This window comes from Dinoponera quadriceps, unplaced genomic scaffold (assembly GCF_001313825.1).
Source record: "Dinoponera quadriceps isolate SergipeBrazil2010 unplaced genomic scaffold, ASM131382v1 scaffold616, whole genome shotgun sequence".
Taxonomy (NCBI): domain Eukaryota; kingdom Metazoa; phylum Arthropoda; class Insecta; order Hymenoptera; family Formicidae; genus Dinoponera; species Dinoponera quadriceps.
In genome coordinates, this window is record NW_014555184.1 from 530755 (window position 1) to 544742 (window position 13988).

At 39.8% G+C, this 13988-nt stretch overlaps 2 protein-coding genes across 3 annotated transcripts; one reads left to right on the forward strand and one right to left on the reverse strand.

Annotated features, from left to right (window-relative positions):
- Window positions 1-26: 26 nt before the first annotated feature.
- Window positions 27-13981, forward strand: LOC106743304 (maestro heat-like repeat-containing protein family member 1). Its single transcript, XM_014617012.1, has 37 exons — window positions 27-201; window positions 335-404; window positions 616-761; window positions 846-1057; window positions 1189-1355; window positions 1431-1710; window positions 1811-2017; window positions 2090-2180; window positions 2240-2392; window positions 2461-2604; window positions 2695-2975; window positions 3084-3624; window positions 3704-3861; window positions 3996-4080; window positions 4158-4345; window positions 4424-4682; window positions 4805-4982; window positions 5073-5263; window positions 5363-5740; window positions 5829-6146; window positions 6217-6570; window positions 6660-6829; window positions 6901-6971; window positions 9954-10407; window positions 10506-10676; window positions 10750-10948; window positions 11066-11204; window positions 11279-11478; window positions 11556-11660; window positions 11745-11830; window positions 11940-12070; window positions 12152-12255; window positions 12356-12460; window positions 12561-12707; window positions 12791-12949; window positions 13062-13295; window positions 13423-13981. The coding sequence occupies exons 2-37, from the start codon at window positions 359-361 to the stop codon at window positions 13597-13599; spliced, it is 7029 nt and encodes a 2342-aa protein (XP_014472498.1). The 5' UTR covers window positions 27-201; window positions 335-358; the 3' UTR covers window positions 13600-13981.
- Window positions 7086-9358, reverse strand: LOC106743302. 2 transcript variants are annotated; one of them, XM_014617011.1, is made up of 5 exons: window positions 8926-9358; window positions 8620-8792; window positions 8298-8511; window positions 7936-8016; window positions 7086-7858 (listed from the first exon to the last, which is right to left on the reverse strand). In XM_014617011.1, exons 2-5 carry the CDS (start codon window positions 8773-8775, stop codon window positions 7659-7661), a joined length of 651 nt encoding a protein of 216 aa, XP_014472497.1. In that variant the 5' UTR covers window positions 8776-8792; window positions 8926-9358; the 3' UTR covers window positions 7086-7658. The 2 variants fall into 2 exon arrangements, with proteins under 2 accessions (XP_014472497.1, XP_014472496.1); XM_014617010.1 differs by having other exon boundaries at window positions 7936-8052; window positions 8926-9357.
- Window positions 13982-13988: the final 7 nt, after the last annotated feature.

A 13988-nucleotide genomic window follows, 5' to 3' on the forward strand; every position in this document is an offset into this window, starting at 1 on the left:
TTTGTTAGGTTAGGTTGGTGATTGCTCGTAATATAAACACCTGATCTGTCCTAAATATGTTCATAGTGCAGGTTCATGGACAGACGTATCGACGACTTTTGTTTTATCGTTTAGTCAAACGCTAATATACATATATAAAACTGTTGTCAATTTGCAGGCTGACGACAATTATACTTGGATGACTAATTTCATTATTTAATGGTATATCTTGGTGGTTTTAATGATTGCCTAATAGAATGCAATTATCTCATCGGAAGATGCGTGATAAGTTGCTTTAGTGTGATGTTATCAATAATATAAACTGTTGAACACAATTGCGACATTTCTAATCTAGGTGTGACACCTGTAGTTTATCAACATGAAGGAAGAACTCGAGGGTTCGAACGAAAACATAAATTTATCAGGTAAGCTATCATGCATTTCTTTAGATAATATTGGTAACTGGAATTAAATCGAAGGAACAGAATTATTCCATCTTTAAACAATGCCTGTGCTCAGCAGAAATAGCTACTGGCAAAAAGCACTTACTAAGTTGTTTTTTTTGCTGAACACAGCAAATATTTTCAAAACGATAAACGCTTGTTATGATGAGTAAACAGGAGACATTTTTTTTAGATATAATCGAAGCACTACTAAGCTCTTTGGATGATAAAAATGAAGATGTTAGGCAATCCGTAATCCAAGCAGTTGTGAGGATAAGTGAGAATAATCAAGATGTTGTCATACAAACAGCTGTATGTTTTTGGGAACAACATAGAAAGGTTAATATTCAATATATTTCAGATTAGAACTTTCTCTGTTGTATGTATTGTATTATAATATAATATTATCATTGTTGTTTTAAGAAGATATCTACAGAACATAAGGTTTCTTTATTGAACGTAATGTCCAATATGTGCAAATATATATCTACAAGTTTAAATCCAGACTTAGCGTCGTCTGTCGCTGATTTAGCAGTAAATGAATTAATAGGAGAGACAGAGACTGGAGCAGCTGAATTGTTGGTTGCCCTTTCTAAAACACATTGTACTCAAGCTATGGGTGGACTTTTAAGTAGGTGAGTGAAACAATCATATATTTTATATCTAGGTTTACCGTAACATAGACAAATTTATTTTACTCGACAAACTACATAATATTAATCTCCTTTGTATTATAATAAATTATCATAATAAATTATGTATATAGGTTAGAACCTGGGGTACTTCCTCACCATGCACTAGTCTTTACAATAGGAAAGCTTGCGACAGCCAATCCTCCCGGGATGTTGTCCTTCATTAAGTTAACACTAACGATTATTTTGCCAATGTTGAACCAAATACGTGAAGAAAACCTGAAGCGGGCGATTTGTTTCAGTAAGTACACACGCTTCATCATATCTTTGGTAACAACAAGAAAGCTATATATGATTATCTATTCATAACTTTCAGCAACCGGCAAACTATGTGAGGCGATAAACGACTGTATAATGAATACTTCGGAAATCAATAGCTATACGTATCAGGAAGAAATTTATTCTGTCTTTGACATTCTGACTTGCAACTGGTTGAAAATGTCCCGTGATTTTAAAACAACTGAAGCTGTTTTAACAGCATTAGTTCCTATGATACCTCTATTACCTCAAGAAGTAGTTAGCGAAAATATTGTAAAATTGATACCCATGTGCTTAAATCTCTGTAAAAAGCAAACTGTACGTTTAGTCGCAGTAAAGTAAGTTTCACGTTTCATAATTATGTAAACAGAGAGATTGCGTGGCTGTTTCTAGATATTTTGATAAACCTAAAGAAATTGCTTTTATTTAATATCATAGGGTTTTGGCTGTAGCCTTGAATAGTGCGACGACTATTGACGACAAAGAAGCACTCCATCCATACATGGAACAAATACATCAAATTTTATCTGGATTCGTCAGTATATTTCCTTTTGAAGCGTCACGCGATGTACTTCTTACGCATTACGAGGTTTTACAATGTTCTAGGTCATTGGTCATTTTGTACCCCGAAGAAGGTCTCGAGAGGTAGTTGACGTTATAATTTTGTCGGATTGTGAAATTCTTAGAATATCAATCAGCTACCACGCTTCTTTTCAGAATTTTACAGCAAGTGAAGTCTTCAAATGCCAGTCAACGTGCTCGTGCTCTGATTGTTCTCAGACATCTCATAAACACTCTTCCGGCAGAGGTACAAATATAGTTCGCTCAACAAAAGTACGATTGATTTCTGACATATTGCTTTCTTAGGACGATGGATCATTGAACAGAATTGCGCTCACTCTGCAGGAGTCTCTCGGAGAGACTAACGCTCTGCAGATGGTCGGTGCCATAGTGGCGCTCGCAGCAAGACCGACTTTCTCTCTTTCATCGTCGCAGAGAGTTATATTCATTCGCTACATGGTAGTTTCTCGCTCATTTAAGCCACGTGAAGATACAATCGGACAAATAATTAAATTTGATTCAAACAGGTGACCCATTGTGAGACCAAGAGCAACGATACGGAAGCGTACTCCGATGCTTTGCATTTGCTTGCAACAACAGTCGATGGAGCTGAGCTGTGGCTGTGGCCGTGTCTGATAGATATTCTGTTGGACTCGACTTACGTAGCATCCGTAAGTGACGGCTCTGCTCATCCGGGATACTTTCATCGCGTTAAATGCTCCATGCCCAATTTTGATCGTCGCTTTTCTGGTTTCTCACAGGCTGCGTCCGTGTTACGTGCGTTATCCCCGTTAGCCGCGAAGATAATATCAAGCGAGATTTCCTCGATGCCAGAGAGGGATTTCCCGGGTACAAAGGTGGTGGGCAGATGTCTGGAATTATTGGGCGAGCCAGCTAACCGCCTCGCTGCAATCACCTTTCTCAAAGTGGCGGCGCCCCTGGTAGGCCATCGATTGAAACCTTATTGGGATAAAAAGCTGTCGGAGCTCTCACAGTTTCTCCAAGATGAACAACGGTGCATCCTGAAGAATTCCGTACAACGGTAGTAATTTCACGGAGATCACTTTGTGTCGGAGAACGCTCTCATATTGACACGCTGTATCGTTACATTGCATTTGAAATATTTCTCTTTCTCCGTTTCAACCTCCAGAGATCTGATCTGGGAGAAGAAGGTGGTGGAGTGGCTGGAAGAGAGCGTGAAGCTGGAGGGGGATTCGTGGGGCGTCAAACTCGCCGACGAGCTGGCGTTGAAGTCGAGCGCGCCCGGTGTAGCGCCGTTGTTTGCACTGATGTGCAACAACCATGCTCACATTATTCTGCTGATCGAACACGCGCGCTCTTACGGCGTTAACAAGGAATACTCGCGGGCGGTCGGTATCTGCGCCAAACGACATCTCAGCACCGTGCTGAAGGTGATGGACGAGTTCTGCACCGCTGAGGACACCCGGAAGGTCCCCGTGAGGATATTAGGCTTCGTGAAGGATTTCGTGAAGGATTTCTCGAAAGCCGCCGACTCCACCGAGGCAGCGAAGGCGGGCTTGTTGCAGTCTTACGCGGAAATCGCGCAAAGAGCGGATCCGGAGGACTTCTTCCCGACTTACGAGGAGCACGTGTTACCGTGGACCATCAAGAATTTGACTGCGTCCAAAGAACTGTTCACGAAGGAAGCGGGACTAGCGGTCTTGGAACAAGTAAGCTTCATTCACTTTGAGGGGGATAAGGTATTCTTTCTCAACTCGTCGTGTATTAATAAGATCTCTGTTTCTCAAGTTGAGCAAAGCTGTCCACCCCGCTAGATGGGCCGGATCTAAGGGCTTACTCATGAAAGGTACTACTCTGGCTCTTCTAATGGGAATGTTGCAATCATCAACTGGATATAGACCGTTGCAACTTTATCCGGCGATACTGAAAGCGGCCATCTCTATAATGTACTCCTTATTCGATCACGTATTCATAATTTTGCTTAATCACACATTACGTTGTCTACTCTTTATTCGATCACTCATCATACTTCTTTCACCGAAATCAACGCAAATATGTGATTTTCTAAATATTCCCGCAGACGTATACCTCCGACACTGAGTCACGAGGAGAATGAGATATTCCTCACTGGAATACTGGACAAGACAATCGGGTCTACTACAGAGGTATCGGAATTTAAATCGTACCTACAATGTCGTACACTTGACTGTATGTGAATGACTAATGGATGTCTTCGTTCTAGATCGTTTTACTCCTACAACCAGACATATTGCAACAAGTTACGGATGAACTAGGGATTTTATCCAACGAGATTATATCCGATTCAGCGGACATGTTAGCCACATTAATCGACATATTGTTACCGTGGATGCAGACCAAATCGAGTATAGAGAGGAAAACAACTTTGTTAGTGCTGGATACCGTACTTAGGTAAGCAGCCTTATTCTCTCTCTCTCTCTCTCTCGTGTAAATATCGAAATTATAATCTGTAAATGCACTTATTCCCAGATCCTACTACAATTCTATAAAATATACATACCCGAGCGGCAAGTTCGACGCCGGGAAGCTTGTGGGAAGAACTTTATCCTGGTTTGCGGTCGCTGAGTCCTCGTTGAGACCTCTGGTAGTGGATAGCGTGCTTCTCTCTTTGAATATTGCGTGCCGTCACCGCTCGATCATGTCCGACAGCACGTTGGACGAAGACCTGAAGCGAATCAAGACAAACATTACTACCAACGACAAGTCGATAATTAACGAAGCCATGAGGGTCAGTGGTTGAATATTATTTTCCTATTGATTTTAATTATTCGCGGCTGATCTCTCGTTGTACGAGATGAAACGGTTTTAACGAATGGTTATAAACTGTGGCACATTTATTGTCGCAAATAGAACCTGGCCAAAGCCGTGTCGGAAAGAATTCCTAGCAACGAGATAATCGGATTGGCGGAAGGACTGATAGAGGGCCTGTTGTTCGGCGGAGAGGCGGGCCTGGTAGTCGGCATAGCTCTTTCGCAACATTTCAAGATTAAAGGATCGGAAATGTCCAGAAACGACGTCGGATTGATCGGTACGTGAGGCACAAATTATTCTCTCACTCACAAACGTCCATCTGATCTTATGATCTCGCTAATCGAATATTGTTTCCCTTATGTTGAAGACAATATTATTACGCAAATGAGGCACATGGAAAACGCGAACTGCAGGAACACCGCGGCGGCAGCTATAGTGTTACTGATGGCGCATCACCCGGAAGAAGTGATCGAGCGTTTGTTACTTCAGCCACTGCCGTTGGATCGGGCCACCGAATTATGCTGGAAAGAAATCGGTAACAACGATCTCGGACACCGGGTACGATACCATCTGCTTACGCGTATAGATGCGTACAACAGACTTCATGATGCATCAGATATGTGTAAATTAAGACGTCTCTTTGATCATTCATTTCAGGCTCTGGAGTTGCTGCTGATAAAACTCGAGGCCAACAATCTGTTTACCGAGTGCACCATGTCGACGCATCCTGAGAAGAACAACACCGCGTCCTTCCAATCCCTGACGGCCGTGATAGCTCTGAAGCACCTGCTTCAAACGTCGAACACCGAGAACCTGATCGACAAGCAGTTACCGAAGTTACTGTCGACCCTTCTCAAATACCTCGCCGGCTGGCTTCAAGTCGACGCTCCCGCGGCGGTGATGAACACCAAGTACGGCTACGTGCCGAATCTGGAAGCGAGGAAGATCAAACCGCACGCGGAGGTGTACTCGGTGTTGACTAACGTACTGGTCATCGTCAACCCGAACGCCGCGTCGACCTTGATGAAGGAGATCGTACGTATCTCGAATTCATCGCGTTAATCGACGTACGCGTTCTTCCTCGCTGATCTTTCTACACTGACTGAGATCTCTCGGCGCCTAGGCGTCATCCTCCACGGCCAAAATCGAGGAGAACGTGGTGCTGACCGTGCGGAAATTGATCGAGTGCATATTAACGAGAAACGACGTGCTCTCGACTATGGCGCAATCCATAGGCAAGCTGATGACCAGCACGATAGCGATACAACGGGCTGTCGCCGCCACGTTCTACGCGGAGCTGATCGGCAAAGTGGATTGCGGAGTGATATGGCTCGACGCCATAATCAACACCTTATACGAGGCGAAGACCGACTCGTCAGCCTTAGTGCGTACTCTCGCTACCACCGGGCTTTCTAGGATAGCCTACGTAGACCAAAAGCTGGTAATGTATCCTGTTCCTTGCTCGTCCTGCGTTCTCCTGTAACGTAATAACGAGTTATCGGTTCTTTCAGATTGACGTATATTTTGATAACTGCATGGACGCCTTACTCGACGGACTGGAGGAGCCGGCTAGTGGCGAGGGGGGCAATGAAGTGGTGCTCGAATCGTTGCGCGGCCTTTCGGTACTATTGTCCGTTCAATCCAAGACACCTATCAGCCCACGAGTGGTGATGGCCCTGAAGCCGTTTATCGAAAAGGAGAACGTGGACATGAAATTCGCCGCTATAAGTGTCTTGGGCGCGATAGCGACTAATTGGCAGACAACGGCTGCATTGGCAGACGACAATGATTTGTCCGACCATCTTCTGTGGTGCTTACCGTGCCTGATCGTCAGACTGGAAGACGCGAATATACTGGTGGCCAAGGTACATCGTCCCTGTGTCGAATGATCTATTTACCGAACTGTTTCACAGAGTTTCGTCGTAACACGATGCGCGTGTTTTTATGCCAACAGATCACACAGGAGACCTTGTATAAAATTGCAAATATTCTGCAATGTGAGAAATCATCGCGCGCGATACGTATCAATCTGGGGCCGCAAGCGAAATTTAACTTCGGGACTTTCGCGAAGGACCTGGTAGATTGCTTGAAGGAGGAACTCCCGCAGAGAGCGGAAGAACTCAGGTAGATACGCGCGTAGATCATGCATTTCCGGTAAAAGGACTACGCTCTAAATCTCGTTATTTCCCCGCCAGAAATGCCGTCGTCCGAGGATACTCCAGATCGGAGAATCATCAAACCAGAGCTACATCTGCGCTGCTTCTAGGATTGTTCGGCTCTCCGAGACCTGAGGACATACAGAGACTGTTGCAACTCTTAAACGACAAAGAAAACATTGTGAAGATACGTGCTTCGCAAGCTCTTTCCTGTTGCCTTTCGATTTAACGTAAACAATGCATCATAACATGTTCCTCGAGTCAAGCGAGAAATGTTATTTTTGTGATATCGTTATATAAATAGTTATATATTAATTATATACACATATATATACATGTACATGAGAGTTATGTGTAAGATATAATGTATTTACCGAGTCCAATTCATTTGCAACGCATATCGTTATGATGCACTTGATGAAACGTGTGATCTCTCTCTACTGTAATTCTCGTATAAATTATTAGAATCATCTGACGAAACGCGCATATACATACACACGTTAAAAATAATATTAATCGTACCAAAAGATTACTCCTTTGCGAAAGATGTGATGTTAACATTTCTCAACATACATTATACATTCATATATAACAATCATGCCTGTAAGATGTAACAACTCGAGGTAGGGCAATGTAAAATATATATTTTACACATATTCGCATATTCGGTATATTTTTTATGAAAAACAAAAAACTATAACTGTATAAATATTATATAGTCATAAATGTACCATTATAAGATAATTATAAGTACCATTATAAGAACTTGTAACAATATATGATGTATTGCGCGACAATTATTTGCTATGTAATTTCTCTATGCAGAAACTCAATTGCTGGAGACGTTGAAGCAAATGTCGCATATTGGCGCTGGATTGCCGAAGGCCTGACTGGTCTCCAGCTACCTCTTGCCGCTGACCTAACTCAAAGTGCAGCCTGGCCAAACGCTCTTGCTGCTCTCGTATTTCCGTCATTTGTTCCATGCTGCAATCCTTTCCTAACAAATGATGAACGGCCCGATTAAGAATCGTATCAATTCCAACAGATCTGTTCGACAAGCCTATATATACCGACCAAACGCTCGTAAATTACCGCTGTGAAAATCTTCCAACAATTGCAGCAAAGCTTGCTCCATATGTCGAACATCGGGCACCTCTGACAAAAAGCAATGGTGTTTGCATGGCACCATAGCTTTACATAACAATGCCAGAACAAAACAAAACATGCACTTAAAGTAAAACTCAAAGAACTCAAATATAAATTATAACTACAGTGTTTAGGTTTATATAATGAAATTATAAAGTCACAACTAATGAAGAAAATATGCAAATATATGTGTATACGTGTGAGCTGGTGTGTACTCATAAAATGAAAACAGAGAACATAATAATACATTATACACTTAATATATCTTCCTGAGGTGGAATACCAATTACCTTTGTGCTGTCGGGCAATTCTCGGTGGATCTGGCCGATTAGGCCTTTGTTTCTCTTTTTCGTTCAGATACGTCAATCGAGATTGGTTGCAAGTGTGACTTGAAGTATTGGCAGCTCGACCAGAAACCATGGAATCTTGACTGGTTGCTTGGCCAGAGCTACCTTTGCTAATGATTGGTGATATTTGTGTGTTGCTTTCCCATAATACTTGTTGCTATAAACACATTACTTAAACAGATAACTATACGTTATTTATGGTTGTTATTTGTGCGGGCAGATATTTCTGATGATTGTGCATTATCATATTGATAAAATATTCTACCGATACATTGGAGTTCTGTGCTTCGGTTTTAGTTGGACGATGAGACCTCGCTGGTGTTGAAGGAGGAGTGGCTTCTCCTCCATGACTTAGTGGTTCCTCGCATTCTTCCTCCTGAACCAACTGCTGCAATTCACCACATCCAACTGCTTCGACCATAGCGATAGTACCGGTTACTGATTCAAGAGAAATTTTTTTGTACGGTTACTTTGTGCATACTTTTAATTTTGTTATACTTAAAAATAACTGATGTAAAAAAATACACTATTTTATGAGAAAATAAAATAAATTGTTCCACTGGTTACGTACACTATATTTTCCCCATGAAATTCTTTAGACACAAGAGTACAATGATTTATCCACTTGACTATTTTTCATAAGATATTTATCAATGTTTATCGCGGAAGCAGCATCAGCTGATTGCACCAGCTGTCCGATCTGTCATTCTGACATTAAGTTTGTTCTTTTTAAATATCTTGCGCTGAGAATTGATCAAGAAAGCACAAATGTTGACAGTAAAGAAATATTGCAATTTTAGTATTTAATTTTAATATAATGTGTTATAAATTTTAAAATGCTTTTCGATGCGTTTCACTTGGTTATCATCGTTATTTTTAAGACAATTACAGACCATCGAATCTTGTGTATTTTCCGTATAAAATAGGATAACTTGTTGAGTTTTATTATTCGAAACTCCAAAATACGTCTAACTTATTATTGAGTTGTATCCCACGACCTCAAACCTGCACTAAGATAGTGGCGGCTCGTAAGAGACTTTCGAACTAAACGTCGATCCAACAAGAAAACAGGCACCGTGTGTTGCGAGTTTTATTTTACGTCGGCGAAGTTGGTAGCGCTGAAAATGCATTGAATGGAGTTTTGATTCGAAAGACTTCCAACTGACTTTCAACTGATCAACGATTTTCTGCTGTGGGCGATTGGTGTGTTATAAATCATTATAATTTGAGAAGTATTTTCGCTGGCACGAATTTGTTTGATAGAAAAGTAATTGGATTTGCATCAAAATGAAGTCCGCGTAAGTATTGTAAAAATTAGTTTTGTTTATTCGAGCGGGATGCCGATCAACAACCGACGACATTGAATATACTCTTGAATATTTTTAATGTTTGACCTTGAATATTTTCCTGTATTTTACTAAATGCAAAAATTTGGTACAAATGTGCACCGTTACGTTGCGAAATAAATATATTTTTCATTTATACATTTTAGACGTTCGAAAACACCAGCACGTAAGCCAGTCCATCGACCGAAAGGGTCCAATATGTTGTCCAAGGATCCTGTGCAGGTTTATTGTCGTCTACGGCCAATGCAGTCGTCAGATGTGTCATGCATGAAGCCTACATCCAGCACAACAGTAGTCATAACGCCACCAGAATCAGCAACTAATTTTAGGACCATGAACAAGGAGATACAAACAACATTTAGTCATATATTCATACCTGATGTAACACAAAAGGAAATATTCAAGACAGTTGCTCTTCCTCTTGTTGAAAATCTTGTTCAGGGAAGGAACGGTCTTCTATTCACATATGGTGTAACTGGTAGTGGAAAAACATACACAATGACTGGAGAACCACAAGATGGTGGAATTATGCCTAGATGCTTAGACGTTATTTTTAATACCATTGCAAATTATCAGACAAAAAAATTTGTCTTTAAGCCAGATAAGTTAAATGGCTTTGATTTGCAAAGTGAGGCTGATGCTATGCTTGAGAGGCAGCAAGAGCTTCATGCAGGTCTCACACAAAGATGTGGAAAGTCTGTAAAATGGTAAGTTTTATTTAATATGTAAAGGTAGGTAAGTATCTTTTATAATAAGAGGGTTGTTTATGATTATATAATAATTTATTAATTCATAAAATTCACAGTCGTAAGGTGGACAGTGATGGAGATAGTAATCCATTAGTAACTCACGAACGTAATGAATCACAAATTGTGACGATCGATCCAGATAATGCATATTCTGTGTTTGTTACATACGTTGAAATCTACAATAATAGCGTATACGACCTGTTGGATGAAGATGACATTAGATCCAAGTGAATATACATTATAGAGAAACTTTTTAACAAGATAAATATTTTGTATATTAAATTATCTCATTCAATGCAGAGCACTGCAGAGTAAAATAGTCAGGGAGGATGGCAACAAAAATATGTATGTACATGCAGTCACCGAAATAGAAGTGAAGAGTGCGGAGGAAGCCTTCGAGATATTTCAACGTGGACAACGGAAAAGACGGGTGGCACACACAGCATTAAATGCAGAATCAAGCAGATCTCACAGTGTCTTTACTATTCGACTTGTACAGGTACTGATCCTTTGAATTTCTTTTGGTCTTAAATATTGGATCTACAGTTTTACACTGATTCCGAGCGGCAAACTTTGATAGAGAGATCTTTTATGAGCAATTACATTTATGTTCCAGGCACCTCTAGATTGCGAAGGCGAACATGTAATGCAGGATAAGCGAGTCGTGTGCATAAGTCAATTATCTCTAGTTGATTTAGCAGGTAGTGAGCGAACGAATCGCACTAAGAACACCGGTCAACGTTTGCGCGAAGCAGGTACGACGTTTTATCTGCCGTATATGTGAAATTTATGAAAGCATTTGCGTATACGAGCATCAAATCGTTTTCAGGTAATATCAATAACTCTCTAATGACTCTACGCTCGTGCCTGGAAATTTTGCGAGAGAATCAGAGTCAAGGTACAAATAAGATGGTACCTTATCGTGATTCTAAGCTCACTCACTTGTTTAAAAACTACTTCGACGGCGAGGGACAAGTAAGAATGATAGTTTGTGTAAATCCCAGGGCAGACGACTATGATGAGACAATTGTACGTAAGAAAATTTTAAATCTTTCTATAAAAAAGAGATGCAACTAACAATATTAATTCCTCTAATATGTCTGTAGCAAGTTATGAAATTTGCGGAAATGACCCAAGAAGTGCAAACTATAAGACCTACTGCTCCAAAATTGGAACTTGGTTTTACTCCTGGCAGGAGACAAGCTAATAAGGTAACAGTCTCAAGTAGTTGTGATTGATTTTTCTTGGCAGTTTCTTCTGAGAGAAGAGAAAGTGACATATTTTTCTTTTTCCAGATATTCAAGGAAGCAAGAAGCAAATTGGAGAAAGAGGGTCGAGCGGAAGCCGCTGATCTAGATGTTGACTTAGGTTTAGTGTACAGGTATGTTATAACTTAGGAAGAGCTGTGATTTTAAGAAATCTTGATTTTATTTCTCGAAATTCGATAATTTATCATATATTATATGATGAAATATTTAATTATATTTCAGTTTGGGCGGACCATTCCCTGAATTGGAAACCATTACTCCGGATAATGATCAAGTAATACCTACTTTGATACAATTTCTGGAGCAACGTATTAATAAGCGCAATATACTTCGTGCAGATTTAATGAGAAAACGTGAGATACTTAGTTTCATAGGAATAAATTTTCCAATTGTTTCAAATAAGATGCTAATATGTATATTAATTTTATTTACAGAAAACGATTTTAGAAAAATGTTGGTGACGGTAGAGCAAGAGAATATAAACTTAAAGGTTGAAGCTGCTTCACTGAAAGCTGCAAATTCACAACAGAAAAGAAAGGTAAATTTTTATCTGTCTATTAAGGAAATCTTTTTAATAATATCGCGAAGAAAATAAAAATACACATGCTGATATTATTTTGTATATTAAACATTTTTAGATAGCTGCATTAGAAGGACATCTCTGTAAAACGGAAACACAAATCGACACTCTGCTGTGTAAATTAAACGGCGCTAATGATACGATACGAAGTTTACAGCAAGAGGTAAATTAATTGTGCTTATATTTATCCACTCAAATATATGATATTTGATATATGATACTTATTGTATGATATGTGATATTTGTTATACGATGATTGCTAGATAAAAGAACGCGATTTGGCATTGAATCAACGTTTGATGGAGAAGCAAAGAGTAAAACAAAAATATAACACTAAAATGCAAGCTGAAACGGATAAAATGAACAAAGAATTGGAAATAAAACTGCGTCAACAGCGTGAACGCCTTCAAGTAATTATTCTGATTCCGTATTTAAAATTCATTTGTAGTTTCAGCGCCTTGAAAGATTAATACACATTCTTGTGCTTATTTAGAGTCAAATGAAGGAAAAGGAAGATAAATTACGATGGGTGAAGCAAATTTTAGCGGACGACAATGATATTGACCCTGCATTGTTAATTCCACAAAAGGAACAAGTCCCAGAATCAGCGGGGAAAGTCTTCTCAGATACCGAGACTCGAAAGTCGCGGAAGGTTATTTATATTTAAATTATATTTTTTTATGAAGTATCGTAAACTGAAGTCGTATTATGTAAGTTAAGAAAAGTGAAAATAATAACGAGAGCTTTCTCTTGTATGCATGCAGGACAACATACCCGTTTCGAATCCGCGCTACAGACGATCGCGAAGTGCGGATAGGTGGGTTGATCATCGACCTGGAGCACTCGTACCACTCGGCACCGTGTTGCAGCCATTGATGAAGAGAAGACGAAGCGTAACGCGACTTACTTCTCCGAAAGAAATTGACGATGCATCCAAATATTGTCTTGTCGCGCAAGAACAAGATACAGACGGGGAACTTGAAACCAAATTATACAAGGTTTGATAGTAAAATATGTTACAAGATACATATACGTATACGCACACACACACACACACACATTATATAATTTTTATAGTAACAGTCGAGAAGCGTCATAAATTGTTTTCCATTTCTCTTCACACAGGGTGACATATTGCCAACAAGTGGTGGCGGAGCACAAGTGGTATTTAACGATATGGAATGTTTAAAACAAATATCGCCAAAGGCAAGGAAACGCAGCGGATCTCGAGAAGAGGCAAATCGAGCAGCTGTTCCTACAGAGATATACCCGAAAAAACCACGAATAACATCTGCAGAATGAGATCTGCAACTGTGCACACCAGGAAATCAAATATTTCATATGATTCGTGTCATTGTAATTTTTCCAACAGGTTGTAAACATTCGGCACAATAGCTTTGACATTTATTATTAGGCCTAGTAATTATGAAATTTTTATTTTATACATTGAAAGCTGTCAAAACTATTTCGAGATAGTGCTGCCGCTTTCTTGGAATACTCACTGGGCTTTAATAAATGTTGATGTTATTATTATGCCGGATACTGTATAAAGCACGTAGTACTTAGCAAGAAAATGCTTTTACCCATAATGTTCTGAAGATTTTCGATACCGAACATCCGTATCGTTTCTATTATAATAATTTTTGTACTTTTTATACATATATATACGCATGTAGTGTACATATTCACAC